At 33.4% G+C, this 19483-nt stretch overlaps 1 protein-coding gene across 2 annotated transcripts in view; it reads right to left on the bottom strand.

The window, feature by feature from the left end:
* Nucleotides 1–3491: 3491 nt before the first annotated feature.
* LOC115212827 (ras-related protein Rab-7a) overlaps nt 3492–19483 on the bottom strand; it is a 52594-nt gene continuing 36602 nt past the window's right edge. Inside the window, exons 3-5 of one of the 2 annotated variants that reach the window (XM_036503849.1) lie at nt 18638–18764; nt 6508–6726; nt 3492–5631 (exon numbers count right to left, since the gene is read on the bottom strand). In XM_036503849.1, the coding sequence (XP_036359742.1) occupies nt 5413–5631; nt 6508–6726; nt 18638–18764 (565 nt within the window). In that variant the 3' untranslated portion in view covers nt 3492–5412. The remainder of the gene's footprint in view (nt 5632–6507; nt 6727–18637; nt 18765–19483) is intronic. The other variant, XM_029781598.2, reaches the window with a different exon arrangement.

Genomic DNA, 19483 nt, shown 5'->3' on the forward strand with positions numbered 1-19483 from the left:
GCAGAGTCAAGGGGTCACCAACTGATCAAAATCCCAAATAGTGTAGTGAGTAGACAATAAGATTTTATTTGGTAATACTTTCTAAGCATGTATGTCAATCTTTTACTTTCTAAACATTAGGCCTCAAGCTAATATAAGACATCCTTGTTAACAAGTGGCAGTTGATAGAGAATCAGATAAATGGTTTATCAAAGGTTTAATACAATAATCATATCTAAACAGTTTAATGTTCAATAAAAGAAGTTTGAGTTAACTGACTGTAACACCTCCCCTTAGATAAATAAAAGTACTCTACTTATATGACAGTATTCATACACACAGACATGTAGCAGTACCTTAGGGGAGTAATTTTGCCAATAAGAAACACACACTGGTTCTATTTTACTTCTTTTTATTAATTACTAATCAACCATGAAGACAGTGAGCTGGCAGAATAGTTTAGCAGGTCAGACAAAATACTTAGTATTTCATCCAACTTTATGATCCGAGTTCAAATTCTGCCAAGGTCAACTTTGCCTTTCGTCCTTTTAGGGTTGATAAAATAAGTACCAGATGAGCACTGGGGTCAATGTAATTGACTTACCTTTCTATCAAAAGCGCTGGCCCTGTACCAAAAATTCAAAAGAGCTGTTACTAATCAACTATAAAAGTAGCAAACTGACAGAATTGTTAAAATTTGTTTCATTGTGCAGTATTTGTTCTGGCTCTTCTTTGCCTTTCATCCTTTTGCAGTTGACAAAATACAGTACTAGTCAAATCCTAAGGATCAATGGTATTGACTAACTCCTCCTCAATCTTGTGCCTAAATCAGAGTCAATTATTAGTCAAAACTAATTGACTGCTTGAGTAATTGTTTGCTCAATCAATCAGTTGGTTTGTCAGAGACCTTTCATCAAGAGGTGATCTCTCAATGAGAAGAGCTTGTAACTCCAGGTGAATCTCATCTCTGCTTTTATTAGCATACTTACACTACTTTAGTGTGTGTGATGGATATATTCTATGTTATGTTTGGTGTCTTTGTGAGCAAGTTATGTAACTATGCTGATGAGGAATTAGGTTTTTTTTTGTTTTATAACTGTGTATGCCTTGAATTAGCTTTGATATCTCAAGAAAATGAACACCAATGCACAAATGTACTTATTCTCATATATATACATCCACATATGTAAAGTCATCTACATACATGTATTTAAAGACATTCATTCACAAATATACTTGCACAGACCACATTTGACTACACAGAACACACTTGTTTATATAGTGGTGCCAGAGAACACACATCCAGGGTTAGATGGAAGTGTTTGTGTCATTGCTAATTCTTCATTATCTTATGTTTATAAATCCAGTTTCATTTAAGTATATATATATAACCTATGTGCAGTCTGTCATGTGCTTATACAGATTGCCATATAAGTGTATATATGTAAGGATAAGTTTGTGGATACTCACAAATACACTAAACAGGGGACTGTCCCACTCCCCATATATGCATTCACCAAAAGCATAAATATACTCCCAAGAGACATGCAAAACAAATACAAAAATGAAATTATGCAATATCTTATATCAAAAGTTGACAATCCTGAGTATTCCCCTTGGCTGTTCACAATAGCTCAGAACAGGGAACTGAGTACACTCAATATTTGATATAATAAAATATCTATTCACTACTCAACCCACTGGGTTTAATATCAGACATTTGCACTTTGTAAAGTATATTTTAGATACAAATTTATATATACATAATTGACAAAAGAATTTCAAAACTTTTGAGAGAACATAAAACAAGCTTCTTTTTGAACAGTGGATCTTGAAGCACATGTAAAAGCTATTATAAAAGATAACATGCAGATATTAGGTTAAAAATTGAACCCCTTCGACTTTTTTTGTAGCCATAAGTTATTTGCAAAAGATATTTATAGGTTTGTATGCTTTGAAATTCAGTAGTCCTTTTACATATATATTTACAATGTAGATTTTTTTCCCTTTTAGTTGTAGGACTAAACATGTAAATTGTTTTAATATTTTTTAAGCAGCATAATAATTTTGTAGATATAAAGCCTATGTAAGGAAAGAATTTTGCACTTGAGCCTCTACTGAAAAGGTAGAATCAAAACATGCACAGGTAAAAATGCAGGCCAAAGACTGAAGACGAGTTTCTGTAAAGCCATCTTGTTAATTTCTCATGTCAGTTTTGTGAAGATCTGCTTTCAAAAAATTACTTTAATTAACCATACTTTCATGTTCAAAAAGAATGTTTCTCTTGATAGATGTGATGAACTGAAAGAAATACATTTTAAATCTACTATTTACATATATGAATATCAGGGGTGGTAGGAAGTTAGTGACAAGCAGTATTACTGATCTAGATTCTTATGCCTTGTGGCTGTAACCTTGCAATGGAATGGGCTCTAAAAATTGCTTTTTAAGTTAGCCTTGACCAAGAAAACCAATAAAGGAATTTCAGCTATCATCATTTGGTCTTCAAGATATAGTTTATCCAAGACATTATCTTTGACAGCCCTATTTTCTATTTTTATGACAGTGGTGTTTGATTTGAAGGGAACTTGCTATTTCTAATAAGACAAGCAAACACACAAGCTGAACACAATGTCTCCTCCATTTGTGGCTCAATGACAGCAAATGCTATGGGGATACTTCAGTTTACACATACACAAAGTATAAATAACACTTCTGATCCATCCATGTCTTCTCATATTGTCTTCCACCTCACTCTGTACTAACCACTTTTTTCAACTTTCCTCCAGATCAGCCTTTTTGAACTCCACCCCACTTCTGTTTGAAATGTACAAATTGAACAACTAACTTATTCTTCCCTCAAAAAATTCAAACAAATAAATTATAGCTAAGGGAATGAAACATTTTCAAGGTGTATTTCATCCATGTTCAGAAGTAGTCCAACATACTTGTATGGTAATTATGTATGTGTATACACACACAGCAATGCACCTACAACTTTAACTGTAAAAGCTTTCCTAAGAATTTATTAATTAGAAAAGAGTCTTCCGGGGCCTTTTTTTTTTTTTAATTGGCTGTTCAACTGTAAATCAGATAATTTCAAATTTAAGATCTAAATAATCAAAACAATATTGGAATTAGGAAGAAAGGGAACATTACATGGAACTACTTGGAAGCAAACAAACTAGAAATCTCGTAGATAAGATCCTAGAAAAAGGTATTTTAATAATCTGAAAGTCAAAAGTTTAAAACAATTTTTTGGGGTCATAATTTAAAATTCTGAAAATGGAAGTTTTTTGTTGATGGATGAGAAGTTAAAACTGTTTACAGTGTCTTCTCTCAAGCTAAAACAGTTGATTCAACTGGCTCAGTAAATAATTTATACCCAAATCAAAAAAATATATTAATACTTTAACCTGTAGCAGGAATATGTTCTTTATTGTAACAAACCAATGAAAGAAAATGCATTGAAAACAATTTATTAAACAGCAAGAACCACAAAAACAATTTAATTAATGAAGAAATTATTTAATAATTTTTTTTTGCATCAAAAGTAACTCGTTCATAAAATTCAGATTTTCAGAGATATACCATAAAGAAAAAACTGAAGAATAGACCAAAGGAAAGTGAATAGGTAATAAAAAAATATTAAAAACAAATTTTTTCTTTTTTAGTTAATGGCAGCCAGAAAGGAGCTAAATTAAGCCAAGATATATTTATAAAATTATTGAAGGTCCTAGAAATTGGCAACAGAGAATTAGCACAATTTGCATTATTTACAAAGTATAGCAATAAACTAAAAGAAATCTTTTCCTTTCTTTAAACTAAAACTATTCTCAAAGCACAATATACTGCTTTAAAAACAGATAAGGCCAAGCTGGGATAAACTTCATTCTAAATAAGTCATATCTAAGAGACAGAAAAAAAATAATAATCCCCCCAAAAAAAGACTTACAAAGGATTCTAATATAGGACGAAATGGACAAAGCCTGTGGCTCATTTTGATTCAAACCAATTTCTTTATTCATGAATTTGCTGTACACGAGCAACAACAATCCCTCATTTCCCTTTGATTCTCAACCCCATTTTTTATAAACTTGACTAATCAAAAGCCAAGGAAGTCATGCAACCTGTCATTCAATTCTATATTTTGTGTTATGTCAAATCTTGGCAGGTTTTAATTACATATTCATACTGGAGGCAGCTGCTGCTGGGTTAAAAAAATTTTTTTTTTATTACTTCTCATTACAGGCCTTCCAGGCATACATTAATTATTATTTTTAATGAATTTATGACATTGGTTGAACCTCATACATGAGTGTTTGTGTATGCATGTATTATGTGTCGTGCAAATATGTGTGTGTGTGTGTATGTCATATGCAAATGTATGCATGCATGATTATGTAAAATGTGTGCAATTGAAGGCACACAAGGTTCGAAAACCATTATACAAATTTCATTGTTGTTCTATGATTCCACCATAGTTTCAGTTTATTTTATCTGTGAAAAATTGTCAGCCTAAATTAATATATATATATGTATATATATATACATACATACACACATATATATACATACACACATACATAAGGATTTATAACAAATTTGCTCACTTTCAAATGGGGCTTTTATTTTCATTTCCGAGAGAAAGAAATAATTCCTTTAAAGATAAAGATATTAAGAATAAATATAATTGTTAGTGGATGCATAATAACTATAGAAACTTTTTTTTTGTTAAGTTGATGTTTAAGTATTGCAAGATATATCTGTACAAAAATCAGAATTGTTGAGACTAAGCCAAGGGTTACATGGGATGTTGCATATAAAGCATTTATTTAGTGTTCATTTTAAAGTTAGGAAAACTTCAGAAAAATTTTAGGACAAATTTTTGTCTAAAAGAAAGACTGTGTGTGATGTGTATAAACATACACACATTATATATATATATATATATATATATATATTATATATAACACATGCGGGCACACACAATTCAAAAAATTTCTAGGGACCTCACTTTCAACCAAAGATTCTGTGCATGGAAATAGGATAAAATTTTAATAAAACAAACTGTTAACTAATCTCTTGCTGAACCAATAATTGTTTTACCACTTTCATATGGCAACAGTTTTCCTTCTATATTATATATATATGCATAATTCAATTTTTTAATACACACGCATATATATATTTATGCAGGAATATGTATAATATATATATGTGTATATATATGCACACACACACACGCAGATTCATACACTCACACAGATGTACATTCACATAACACATGTTCACACACTAAACAAGTGTGTGTGTGGTTAATGTTTGAGAGGTCAGCAACAGCAGCAGCAGCTGTCCCTCGGAATGGTCAGAATGGCCCACCCACAAGGCTAGAGCACATCAAACCGAGCCCTTTTTCTGTTATAAGGTTCTTTAACAGCCACATCCTTCTCGAGGTTTGTTCTGATCACTTGTAATCTTAATCTGATCTGGAAATTCATTATACAGCTCCACTTCTGTTTCTTGGGCTAAAGCATTCTTTGCAACCGTTTGGAAAGCCTGTTCAACATTTATTGCTTCTTTTGCACTAGTTTCAAAATAAGGTATCTCTCCTTTGGTATGGCACCAACCTTGTGCTCTTTTTGCAGAAACCTATCAATTGAAACAAATTAATTTTATAAAAAATTTATTACAGAAAAATAACAAAACACTACATGAAAAACCAAAAAGGACTATTAAGAAAATATAAATGAACATTTAACTTAAACATTATTATCTCTTTAAACAATAACTTATTAAAACTAATTTGATGTTAAAAAAAAATTGAAAGACAATATACATCAACAGATGTTTTGGAAGCTATTTTTAGCTGTTAGTGTGCAAATTAATCTCTCAATAAGATGTAAAAAGGCAATAGATATTCCTTCTCACAACACAACTCAATTTTGGTTGCTTCCGAGGCTGTTTCAGATTCTTTTTCCAGTTGACATCACCCTGTTGGATATTTATGAGTGGATAAAAATGACAAAGATCTACATTTTACTCAATATACTTCCATTGAAAATATTTGGCTGAACACATTGATGCATATGTAAACACATTCACTTTAGACACACACACACTACATGTTTTATTAATTCAAACAAATTCTAAATACTGGTACTTGAAAACACATGTCTGCATATTAATGAAGTTGTCAACTAGAAAAGAATCCATGGCCAGGTTCAATGCCATTAGCTAGCACCTAGGGTACCTTTAACAAAGTCCACTCTGGTGCAAGCATTTGGAACAAGGTTTCCAGTTTGAGGATACAATCTATCTATCTTTCACACCAGTCTCAAAAACCCTGTAAAGAGTTATAGACACAGCCTTTACCTCCTGACTCAAAGATTGAAAGAAAAACAAAAACTGATAATAACTATAAAAAAATAAAGACCTTCATAGAAAAATAATTATTAATGTATAGCAGTGTATATGAACAATAATTGAGATATCTGCACTGATGATTAAAAGAAGAACATTACATACCGCTCTGTTCTCTAAATCAATTTTGTTTCCTATGACAACAAAAGGAAAATGCTCAGGGTCTCGAGGGCTAGCTTGTATGAGGAATTCATCCCTCCAACTGTCCAGTGATCTGAAAGTAGTTTGTGCTGTTACATCAAATACCAGCACACAGCAGTCTGCTCCTCGATAGAAAGCAACCCCAAGACTTTGAAAGCGCTCTTGACCAGCCGTGTCCCATATCTGCAAAGAATTTTTGTAGCATTAGATTATAAAACTATACAAAATACATATGCTTAATTATTATTTTGAGCTTGACCAAAATTGAATCAAGTTAATACTTCAATTCGACTACTTAAAATTTTTTGACAAAAATGCACATGGACTTTAGTTTCTTTTGAAAAGATTGTAAATTTAAGAGGAACTGTTCTGATTAAGATATGGCAAGCAAGTCATAACACAATCATAGTAATGATTTCTCACTGTCTTTTGTTAGTATGCCCCTGAAGACATCAAAAACGCTTGAGCTTGCATATATTTCTTTAAGTGTGTGTGTGTATATAAAAAATCAGGTTTGTGTTTTCTGTGAAATGGACTATTTTTTGATAAAACGAGAAGGGTGCAAGAGTGTTAGTGTGCAGGAAATGAAGTGACATAGGGAGAGTGACTAATATCAGAGACGAGGAGAAAAGAGTTGTGTAAGTGACAAATATGGAGTGGCAGTGGGATGATAACATTAATACAGTGGTCATTCAAGGATATACATGTAATGTTGCATACATACTTTCACAAATACATAGATACTTACACACACAACTTTTAAAAAACTTTTCGAGGAAAGGAAAGAAAGGTGGGCGAGTAATACGTAGCCTTAAAGAGAGAGGGGTTGGTACGTTGACAATAATTGTTCACAGGCAGCATTTCTGTTCATACACACACATGTCTACAATACACCATTTTAAACTCATGATTACCTGTGTGTACATTTGTAAATGTGTGTGTGGTCTTCTTTGTTGCTGTCATATATTGTGAAATTTTAAAATTAAGTCAAAATTTTCAAATTTGGTATACTGGAATAATTTTCTGTGTTAAATCAAATTTTTATTTATTTGTTCTAGAAAATGTTACAGAGGTTTAAAGTTTAATCAATTTTAGCAAATCACAAAAAAGAGGGTTTGGAAGTTGGCATTTTCTGCACAACAGCTGTCTATCACAAAAAGAAAGCCAAAAAAATTACGAGGAAGATTTTTTATTAAACAAAATGCAAGCAAAGCATTACAACCAAAGTTGAAACTCCATAAGATGTACCCAGTGAAAGCTATGGAAGCATAAGAGGTGCAGCAACATCAAAGGAAAATTAACCGAGAAGATAGCTTTCGTGTGTGGCAGATGCACAGGGACGATAGACACGACAGATACTCAGAAAACTGATTCCATCACACTCCAGGGGAAGAAACTAGAAGTAGTTGATAGTTTCCGCTACCTAGGTGACTACGTTAGTAGTGGAGGTGGATGTGCAGAGAGTGTCACCACTAGAATACGAATAGCCTGGGCAAAGTTTAGAAAGCTTCTACCCCTACTGGTGACAAAGGGTCTCTCACTCAGAGTGAAAGGTAGATTGTACGACGCATGTGTGCAAACTACCATGCTTCACGGTAGTGAAACATGGGCTGTGATTGCAGAAGACATGCGTAAGCTTGAAAGAAATGAAACTAGCAAGATCCACTGGATGTGTAATGTCAGTGTGCACACACAACAGTGTAAGCGCCCTGAGAGGAATGCTGGACATAAGAAGCACTGGATGTGGCATGCAAGAGAGACGTTTGCGCTGGTATGGTCATGTACTACGGATGAATGAGGAGAGATGTGTGAAGAAGTACCACTCCAAAACAGTTGAAAGAATCTGGGGTAGAGGTAGACCCAGGAAGACATGGGATGAGGTGGTTAAGCATGACCTTTGAAAGTTGGGTCTCGCAGAGGCAATGACAAAAGACCGAGATCTCTGGAGATATGCTGTGACTGCAAAGATGTTTTATGTGACACATTCTACCAGTGTCCAAAGTTTGAAAGTGTTTAGTTACAAAAAAATAATTTCTCAATCTGCCGTTCAAAGGGTAATGATCCCAAAAATTTATATAAGACATTCTTTTGTAAGACTTGCTTGGAAATGACAGGCTATTCAGCTAGTGTGTGTATGTATATATATATATATATATATACACAGGTGCATGAGGTATTTGAGGACATACCTTTTTGCTCATTCTGTATAATCTTTGTTTCAGAAAATAATAATGGCAGACGCTAAGCTTGGTCAAGAAATGAAGAGGCATGGTGTTATTATGGTTATAAACACTGGGCAAAAAAATTTAGAAATATCTCGATTTCAAAAGTTGCCAGATCTGTTGTCTACAAAGTATGTAAGGAGCTAGAGACTGAAGATGGAAACATATCACCAGTATCAACGCATAAAAAGCATTCTGAATGCTCTGAAATCACCAGAACACCTGAATTTATCCAGTAAGTCCAACAGAACATTGATTACAATCCCAGAAAGTCCATGAGGTGTCAGAAGGAACAGTCAGAAATGTCCCCAAAGACATCAGATGTAAGTCTTGTCAGAAACAGCAAAGGAAAATCACATCATATCTAAAAGGCTCTTAAACAAACTGAAAAATCCAGCAGATTTGATATGGTTTTTCTCAAATGAGAACTTTGACCAATATCAAAAAGTTAACAGAAGAAATGACAGATGGTTATGTGCAGAGAAGCTCCAAGTGTTATGCATACAAAATTTCCTGCACCAGTCATGGTTTTAGGGGTTGTAAGTAATGAAGGACAAGTGACACCTCCTTACTTCTTTCCACAAGGCCTTAGAGTTAACTCTGCCACCTGCATTGAGGTCCTAGAAATAATTGTTTAACCCTGGACAGACACTGTATGCAATGGAAGGCCATATGCATTTCAGTAAGACTTTGCACTATCACACATGACTCTAGTAACACAGGAGTGGATGACTGAAAATTTTCATGATCACATACCCCTAACATTTGGCCTCCTAATTCCCCAGATCTCAATCTACTGGACTATTACATGTGGAGCATTGTTGAGAGAGAAGTCAATGAACATGTCCATAACACCAAAGATTCTTTTAAAGCTATCATAGAGTAATGTTCAAAATGAACCAAAGCCACTTGATTGAAGCATGTAGATGATTTAGATCTCAAATAGAAACAGTTGTTCAAGTTGGAGGTGTCTTTATTGAATGACATAATAGGAAAAAAGGCTTATTTTTATCCTCACATTTTTTGATAAATAAAGTTATCTGTTAGTATGTCTTTTTATAAGTATAAATATGTCCTCAAATATCTTACGCACCCTGTAAATATATAAAATCAGGTTTTTGTGTTTTTCTGTGTGTTGAGCATATTGGGTTGACAAAGTAATTTTGGTTTTTTAGTGTGAAATAAGGCTTTTTTTTCTTCATACAAAGACTGAACTTTAATCAATTATATATTTTCCATTTTGTTCGATGACCTTTTGCCATGTTTCTTGTAACTTCATGATTCTGTGCTCATTGAATTTCTATTCCTTATCAGCCAAAAATTGAATCAAGTGCAATTTCAGGTCATTACTGAAAGTTTTACCATTCAAAAATTATAAATATATATGTGTGTGTGTGTATACATATGTATAATGGATAATTTTGAAATGAAAAAGCTGGCATATTTATTTACTGCTGACAAGGAACTGCGCTTGCGCAGCAGATTTGAAAAATTAGAATGTATCAGCATGGGGCATATACTGGATAGCCCCATGTATATATATTTAATCTAGGTGTACCAGCTGAAGAAGACTTCGCCTAGCAAATTATTTTATTTGCTAAAAAATTCTGAAACCATTGGTCCAGGAGTTAGATGGTAAATGTTTTTATTTTTCATTCCCTTCGAAATTTTATCCCTAATAGTGATTTAGAATTTAACCGTCCTCTCTAGCATGCAGGTAGTCCTATGATGGATACCTCTTACGTGTTTAAATGTACACTGTATATATATATATATATATATATATATACGTACATATGAATATACACATGGGTGTAGCTGCTATAAGAGAAGTATGAAAGATGAGAAATTACTGAAAGGCTAATTGGCAGTCATATGGGTAATCTATAACTGCAGTTGTGAATAAAATCAAATACTTTCCACTATTTTGAAGATGTCTGAGAGGTGTATTTATAAACAGTTATCTTTCAGCCAGTTCTAGTTCGGCAGCATTAAAACATTTTTTAATGAAATCTAAATTGTGTCATTATCAAATATCACAAGAGAGAGTTTTAAAAAAGCCGTCAGTATCAGTTTCTTACATAGGTACATGGTAATAACATTTGTATAGTAAATTGATCTGATAAGACAGTGAATCAGAGGAAATGAAAGTATTGCCTTACAGTGTTTAATTATAACCCTTTGTGGATCTTTTGTTTGGCTGCCACTTTTCAATTTCTTTAATTTTGTTCCAATTGATTTCAAATTTGGAGTGCTGATGTAGTTTTGTATGGTAATTGACATGAAATTCATTTTCACCATAAATCAATAAAGAATTAATAGCTTTTAAAGTCTGCAAATTTTGGGTAATTTTAGCCAATCGAAAGCCACAGACATATAGGTGTCTGTTTCCTTAGTAACAAGCCAAACATTGGCATAAAATGTGTTTTACAAAATATTTCATTTGTTTAGCTTGTTTTTTCTGCTCTCAAAACTAAAAAACATGGTGTGTAGTAATTTTTTGCTCATAAAATGCATAAAACACATGCTATCGTTGCAATGTTTTGATGTCTTATTTATGATTGCAGTCATGCACAAAATGACAGCGTCCAAATCTTGTTTTCTGATTAGGTAAAAATGATCAAACCATAAACTTCTATTTTTTATTTTTATTTTTCTGGAATAAGTGAATTAGGCCCTGAGATTCATTGTGAGAAATTACATCAATACATCAAATTTGAAAATTTACACTTAATTTTAAAATGGTGCAGCCAACAGAAAAGACCTCACCTTGTCATTAAATATATTGTTCAGTTAAAAGAAATTTAATGAAAACAAAACAAAAAGAGGGCCAGATCCTAGATAGTTGATGTTCAAAACAAAAATCTTTCCATAATGTTGACTATTATTCAACAAGTGTACTTTTACAGCTAATATCAGTAAAGTTCAAAGGTCACTCTTGAAATGGCTCCCCACTCCACATAAACATAGAATACAAAAACCTGGAATTATTAACCTTCAGTGGTCCAAGTAATCGCACTTAAATTTTGAATGAAGCAGCAAACATGAAAAAAGCCCCAATTTTTTTTTCTTCTTCTAAGAGATGCAATAACCATATTAAAATTTATGCTTCATGACTAATTAATTCCAATAATAAAATTATTCTGGAGAGCCTTTCTGATTTAGACCAGAATGCATTGACTACATACCACAGTTTAATTTAAAACAAAGTCTCAAATTGTCAGCTTAGAAACAGTGTATAAACCAAACAAAAGGCTAATAAGGAAATATAAAAAATTGCAAATAAAAAAAGATCAAATTTGAACACACAAAATAAGGAACAGCTTTTCTTCCAAGCAGATTTAAAAGATTTCTATCACTACATAATGCACACATGTATTTATGTAACATTTAACATCTGCCTCCCATAAAATAGCATGGCTTGGATAGTTTGACAGGCCCTGACAAGTCAAGACAACTGCTCTGTGCTACGATGCCATTTCCAATTGCCAACCATATTACAAAGTGTACTGATGCTTTTTTTTTTTTTTTTGTGTCACCAGCACTTGTGAGGTCATCATGTCACTCACAAAACTAAAGAAATCCCTTACCTAAGTGGAAGTATAGAATAGAAGAACAGGTTTTTGCAAAGTGGTGAGACATTAAAGCATAAAAGAAGAGACAGGAATAGATTTTTTTGGTGAAGAGAAGATACATGGCTACCTCACATTGTAGAAGGGTGGGTGAGAGTAATTGGAGTGGTGCTGGAAAGAGATGATGGTAAAGAAGTGTCCATCCTCAAGGAACAAGGAGATGAACAGAAGAGAGAGTGTGGGTGAAAGATGGTCTGTGACAGGAGTAAGGGTGAAGTTATATTGATTGTCCAATGAAGAAATTAAATCACTATAAGAATAAGTTTCTATGATAATGGTGTGGACAAGGATTATATGTTGTTCACACCAGAGATTGCATCACTTAAGATTGTTTACTATGACATGCAAAATAATGAAATGTACTTTCTGTTTATACATATATACTTCTGCATGAAGATATACTTAAAATTTTGTTTCAATAACCCCTTATAATAGGTAAAAATACAAAAGTGTTCTATCTATGACCATCGGGTCAATATAACATTTAATATATATTCTTGGACTGCTGCCATGCTGGAGCATCACCTTGAGTATAGTTACTTCCAGTACTTTAAGTCTGCTATGTATTTTATCAATTCTAATTTGCTGAACTGTTAAATTATGGGCCAAACAGACACAAATATACATAAAGGACAGGCTTCTTTCCATTTTCTATGATTTCATTCACAAGGCATTGGTTGACCCAGGGCTGTAGTATCAGACACTTGCCCATGAACTCAAAGAGGGATCAAACTTGAAGCCATGTAGTTGAGAAGGGAACATTTTAACCATTAAGTGATTCCTGCATCTATTTATTTATAAACACACACACACATATATTAGAAGAGGGACTCGGGAAGGAATGGAATGAAGTATTGAAGGCTGATCTCAAAATGCTGAACCTTATGAAGGAGATGACAGAGGGCCAAGATATGTGGTGCATCACTGTACTGAAGACCCACCCACAACAGAATTTAGATCCTAAAACTAAGGTGTCACATAAAAAGCACTGGTGATGGTGCCATGTAAAAAATACCCAGTCCACATTAGGAAGGGCATCCAATAATAGAAACCAAACCAAAACAGGCAATGGGAGTTGTTTGGCCCCTGGCCTTGACAGTTCCTGTCAAGCCATCCAACCCATGCCAACATGGAAAACAAATGATTATATATGTTAAATAAGTTATGCAATCTGCATAAAGAAATATCTCCTTTCATCTTAATAGATTAAATGATATATATTGCACAATTTTTTTTTTTTAAATTAAAAAACAATTACCAGATCCCGAATGTCTGATGTTCAGGACGAAAATCCATTCTTAATGTGGCATTTATAGAGTATGTTTACTTTTATAAGATATCATTAAAATCCAAAGATCACTTTCAAAATTGTTATTTCTGTATAGGATTTGTGAACTTATCAAATATATTTTATACAGCAATTATAACAAATTTGACAAAACTCCAGTGCATATTATACACAAGATCAATACTTGCAATTCATGGCCAACAATTAGTGGTGCATATACAGAGAGAGAGAGAGTGTGTGTGTATGTGTGTGTGTGTGTGTGTGTGTGTGTGTGCATGTATAAAAGTTTTTGTTTCAATTCTAACACTTAAAACATTAATCAATAGAGCATTCTTCATAGTGTTACTCTACATGAACTAATGTTCTTTGTGATATCAGTTTTGAAAGGCATCTGAAATTTCATTTTTTTTTGGGGGGGGGGGGATTTTGGAGCATGGCTAGTTACTAAATAATGATCAAATACATAATTAATTAGAAAACTCCTCCAAAATTCCACTTTCATTTGCTTGACCATTCAGATGTCTTTCATGTGATTTCACATCTGCTACTGTAAATCAGATCCAATATTTAGGTTGGAGTTGTTGCCATGGTAGGCACCTGAAAACATAGCTGGAAATAATGAAAGTAGATTTCAGCCTGCTTGCTAGTCAATAGGTCCAAAGATCTAGTCTTTGTAGGTGACATGTGACCTAGTTCCAACTCAAATATGATCTACTCTAACCAAAGAAACCAATGAGTGGAGCCTTTTGAGGTATTTTATAATAGCAGAACCACGTAACTATACAAGGGAAATATTATTGCCAGTATAATTACTTGGAGATGATTATAATCTAGATCATTACCCATATAATTAAAAGCTTTACCACGTAGATAAAAGTTTGTATACTAAGGTTGAGAAATTTGTCCTATTTTTAAGAAGTTACATCATTTTTCATCAGTGTAACTAATTTATTAAAAAAACAGTAATAGGAAGATAATGCTTATTGAAGCTGCATTTATAAATTAGTTTCTAATCCATTGGTATGCAATGAGCTAATATATATTCAAGATAAGATAAACAACAAAGACTAATTGCTAAATGACAGGAAAGAAAATAAAAAGCAGAGCTTGCAATTAACTTCATACTTTGTGTGTGTATGTGTGTATAACATAAGTTTCAATCACTTAACTATGTCTAACATACTAGCACCACTTGGAGTAGTTTTTTTAAGTCAAGATCTTGGATCCCACAGTACACTTGAGCAGGGAGTAGTTAACTGGAATGTATTCAAGTGTTGGTTTGTCCAGCTACCATTTGAATGTTATAAGGTCCTCAGCACCCCCCTTGATTTCTTTTAGAATAATGTTGAATAAAGCAGGAAGAATTGAAATAAAAACTTATGTGATGTGAACTTGAATGTCAAAAATGATGACAAAACATCATAGCAAACACACATAACAATGGTATTCTTAATGACATCAGAAATTTTTATATATTTGCTAATAGTTTAAATGACTCATAGTAGCAAATGTAGTAAGTGTTAGGAATTGAATAAATGATGGCAAATTTAATGAAAGGGAAAGTAACCATGCGTGTAAATCTTCCAGTTGTTGGTAAAGCATGGCCCAGCTTTTCTTATTCCCCCACAGGTACAGAAGCTGTTAGATTGTAATGGACCAACAATTAAGCAGCTTTATTACTAAAAACATTCCACCTCATCCTGCAGGTTCCAAAATTTTAGGGCAACAACTAAAAATATAAAATGAAAAGCAGGTCTGCTGAGATTGTGGAGATGCTGAAGTAGATGTGTGCAAGAAAGGATCCTCAACTAAACTCCTCACAGACAAGAAACAGCAGTAAGTACAAATCTTTCTGAATGTTTAACAGTAACAACAGAGTTGGGGTAGACATACTTAGCTGAAAGTCAGACAAGGAAATTGAGGTAGTTAGGGTGTAGGATAGGATAATTTCAGGCTAATTACTAGGTTGAGTTAAAAGTTCTTTTCAAATTTTTACAGATAATTTCTGGCAACTCGTATCTCTATGTCATATCATTAATTTGAAATTGTTTATTCTTTATTTTACAACTTTGATAATGAGTAGTGAAAAAATGCAATTAGAACCTTTTTATCCTACTTGCGGAAAAAAGAACTGAGTACAAGAGCAGTGACAAGAAATTAATGATGTGGAAGGCCCAGGAACTGTAGTGAATGTTTGGCACAAAACTAGTTCAGATGCTTCAAGGAAAGTGACCCATGCCTTGAAGATAAACCAAAGTCAGAGAGACCTTCTGTTGTGGAAGGAGAGGCTTGGTTTGAAATAGTTAACAGCCAAGCATGAGCACTTGTACACTGTCAGCAAAATTTCAAAGGGGTGTTGCACTTTGAGCATGTCCCAGATAGTCATGCTGTGAATACTAACCATTATGCTCAACATTTGCAGTGAGTATCTGATGCTCTGAAAGCCTGCTACTGTCATTGGTCAATTGATGATGTGCAATTCTACAGTATGATGATGTTCCAGCACACACTGCCAATGTGACCAAGCACAAGGTTGAGGAATTTGAGGGCTGAAAGTGGTCCAGACTTTGCACCATCAGATTACCACCTTTTCTAAGCTATGGCTTATATTCTGCATTGACAGAAGTTCAACAAGGTCAAAGTTGAAAACATGTGAGGAGAGTGTTTTGCCTCTAAGCTAGCTAAATGGTATAAGCGTGGAATTAAACTTCTGACAAAATGATAGCAACAGGCAACAAAATTTGATGGGATTATATTTTGATGAATGAAAGTTTTTCATGTTATTTGTATGAACTACTAAAGCTTGAGATACAAAAAAAACTTTTAACATAACCTGGTATAGGCAAAAAGCAACATCTCAGGAAGAACTACCAGAAGATTAATATGACAGCTTCTATGAGATTCTTTTGCAGGCTACCTTAATTGACAACAACTTCATTATTGTAAGCAGCAACTTCAATGGACATGTTGGCCAACATGAGGATGGCTTCTGTGACATACATGGACATACAGTTCAAGAAATGAGAAAGTGTAAGGCTCCTCGAGTACTCTGATGCAAATTATCTAACAATTTGCAACACACTCTTTAAAAAAAAAAATTAGCCAAGCATCACCTCATCTACCAAATTGACAAACAAAAAAGTCAGATTACATTCTCAATGAGAAAATGGACAAGAAGGGATATTATAAATCCCTAAAGCTTTTCTTGAAGAACACACTACACAAAATAGATTAGTGGCTAAGTGACTTCAGTCATAGCTAGGCAGACAGTATGGAGAAGGAAGAAATGATAAATTGTAATTGACGCATATGACTAGAGAGAAATCTAGAAAACTGTAGCACAAATAACTGGGTATTTCTACAAAATAATACACTTAGTGCTACAGATAAGATGTGGTTGGAGCAAAGCTAATGTGATGGAATGATACTGTTGATAGGGCAGTAAAGGCTAAGAGACCAGCTTAGAAAACCAAGGATGGTGGCAGTAGGGCACATTGTTGAATAGAAGAGTAGCTAAGCAACGGGTATATTTAGATAAGGATGAGGTGTAAAGGAAGAGATGTGTACATGACCTTCAACATGAGGATCAGTGGCATGATGTATTCAGAATTGCAAGACAGTGAATTATTGGCAAGAAGTGTATTTCAAATAATGAAAGCTTACTTGCCAACAATGTGGAAAACAAGAAAGTGGCATATGTGGAAGTACTATTAGGAGAGTGCTGCATGTGGAGAATACATAGGATAAACTGCATCAAAAGCAAAGGTAATGCCTTAGAGAGAAGCAACTATATAGAAATCAAACTATTAGATCAAGCTCTGAAGGTCACAGAGAGGGACTCATAGCACAATCTGTGACAGAGTAGAACCAGATGAGATGCAGTTTGGATTTGTGCATGAAAGTGTCTCACAGATGCAAACTTCCCAGGGAGATTTTGCTGACTGTGACTTCATCAACATCGTTTTTATTCTTTTTGTTTTATATTGAAAATTTCGTGCATACTTGGGATACTGTTTTTGAAAGAATATCTCAAGTTATTTGTACATTTCATAGTGAAAAAGCTGCAAAAAGGCTAGGGAAAAACCTGAACAGATGACTATTTACATTATAAATACTAAGTCTTTTCTGCAATACTGCAAATTTTTGCCATAATCTGACAAGTGAATATACTAAAAACATTTGAATAAACAAATCCATTTTCAGTCATTTTCTTCCCAATCAATATAGAACTGATTCCCTAATTTTAAAAAGTTCTCAATGGTATGTTAAAAGCAAAAAATGAGGCATATTACTAGAACACGTGAGCATAAAATCTGTAATTAGGGGAGAAAAGAAACTGATGAAAAATGTCCATCTTTGCTCAGCTCATTTGACCTAGCATATAAAACATCTTGGTGCAACTGACATAGAATGTGAGGAAAAGATTTATACAAAATAACAAAATAGTAAGTTTTAGTTGCTATCAAGTGTCACAAATACAACAGATGAACTTATCTTGGCCAATGTTATTATTTCAGGAATTTGAAACAATGGCTGTGAAGTTTGAGAAGGGCAGCTGATCACATGCACAAAGTTCATATTTCACTTTTGTCATTGCTTTACGTTCCTCAACAAGGAACTTAATTGCTTGCTTCAGCTGACTGGTCTGAACAAAAGCTGAAAACTCCACCCCACTTTACATCTGAGTAGTTAGTGTAAGATAGTGTGAATGATGAGGTAAAGATGAGCTGAGAGATAAACAGGAGGAATTAGTTACAGAATGCAAGAACAATGACTGCATTGGTATGGATGTGTGTTGACTGTGGTGAAGCTAAGTTCACTACTCAGAAATAATATTTTCAGATATTTAAACATGGTAACTCAAAACATGCAAAACCGTATAAAAGGAAGTAACAGTAAAATACAACAATCTTGAGTGAAAAATGAACTTAAAAACTGGAAAAGAGTGTTACCTGCATTGTGACAAGCCTGTCTTCCACCATTACTTCTTTTGTTAGGAAATCGGCTCCTATTGTAGCTTTGTATTGGTTGCTGAATTTTTTATTCACATATTGATTCATCAAAGAAGTCTTTCCAACACTATAAAAGAAAAAAAATGCCATCTCAAAATAGTTATGAAACTAACAATTACTTAAAAAACATTTTCAAAAAATTGATTCTTTTGAATTGATATACATGTAAGATATATATTTTTGTTAATTGGCTAAGTTATAAAGTGACTCAAGTGCTGAGTTTTGTGAATTGACACTTGAACTGATTTCAAATTAGGGGGACTGTTGATAAAAAAAAAAAAAAATCAACTGAAATGACAAAATATATCTAAAACAACCATTTTGTTGCAGATTTAAAACTATTTACTTTCAGATATCAAAGTACCCTGATAACTTTAAATTCTTGAGTACTGCAAGTCATCAATTCTATGGTGATAAGAGTTGTATGATATTGTTTAGGCTTTCTATGATGGAGTTGATATATTAGGCATTATTTAGGTGTATGTACACTTATGATTTATAAGCTTCTTAATTAAAAGAAAAGACTGGCTACTTTTTTTTTTCATGAGTCATATGAAAGAAAGAGGGCACTAAAAAAAAAAACAAAAACAGATTATGTAAATAGAATGTGGAATGAATAATTTACAAGAGTTGTGATATGGATTAATAGAAGCTACAGTAAAAATAAAAACAAAAAGCATGGGCTAGGATCCAAAGATTGTCAGTAAAAGAAATTTTGCCAATAGATTAATTTTCCTTTCTTATTGTCAAGCTTAGAACAAGGAATTTCTGGTTATTCATAAACAA

Source organism: Octopus sinensis, linkage group LG6 (assembly GCF_006345805.1).
Source record: "Octopus sinensis linkage group LG6, ASM634580v1, whole genome shotgun sequence".
In the NCBI taxonomy this organism is placed as follows: domain Eukaryota; kingdom Metazoa; phylum Mollusca; class Cephalopoda; order Octopoda; family Octopodidae; genus Octopus; species Octopus sinensis.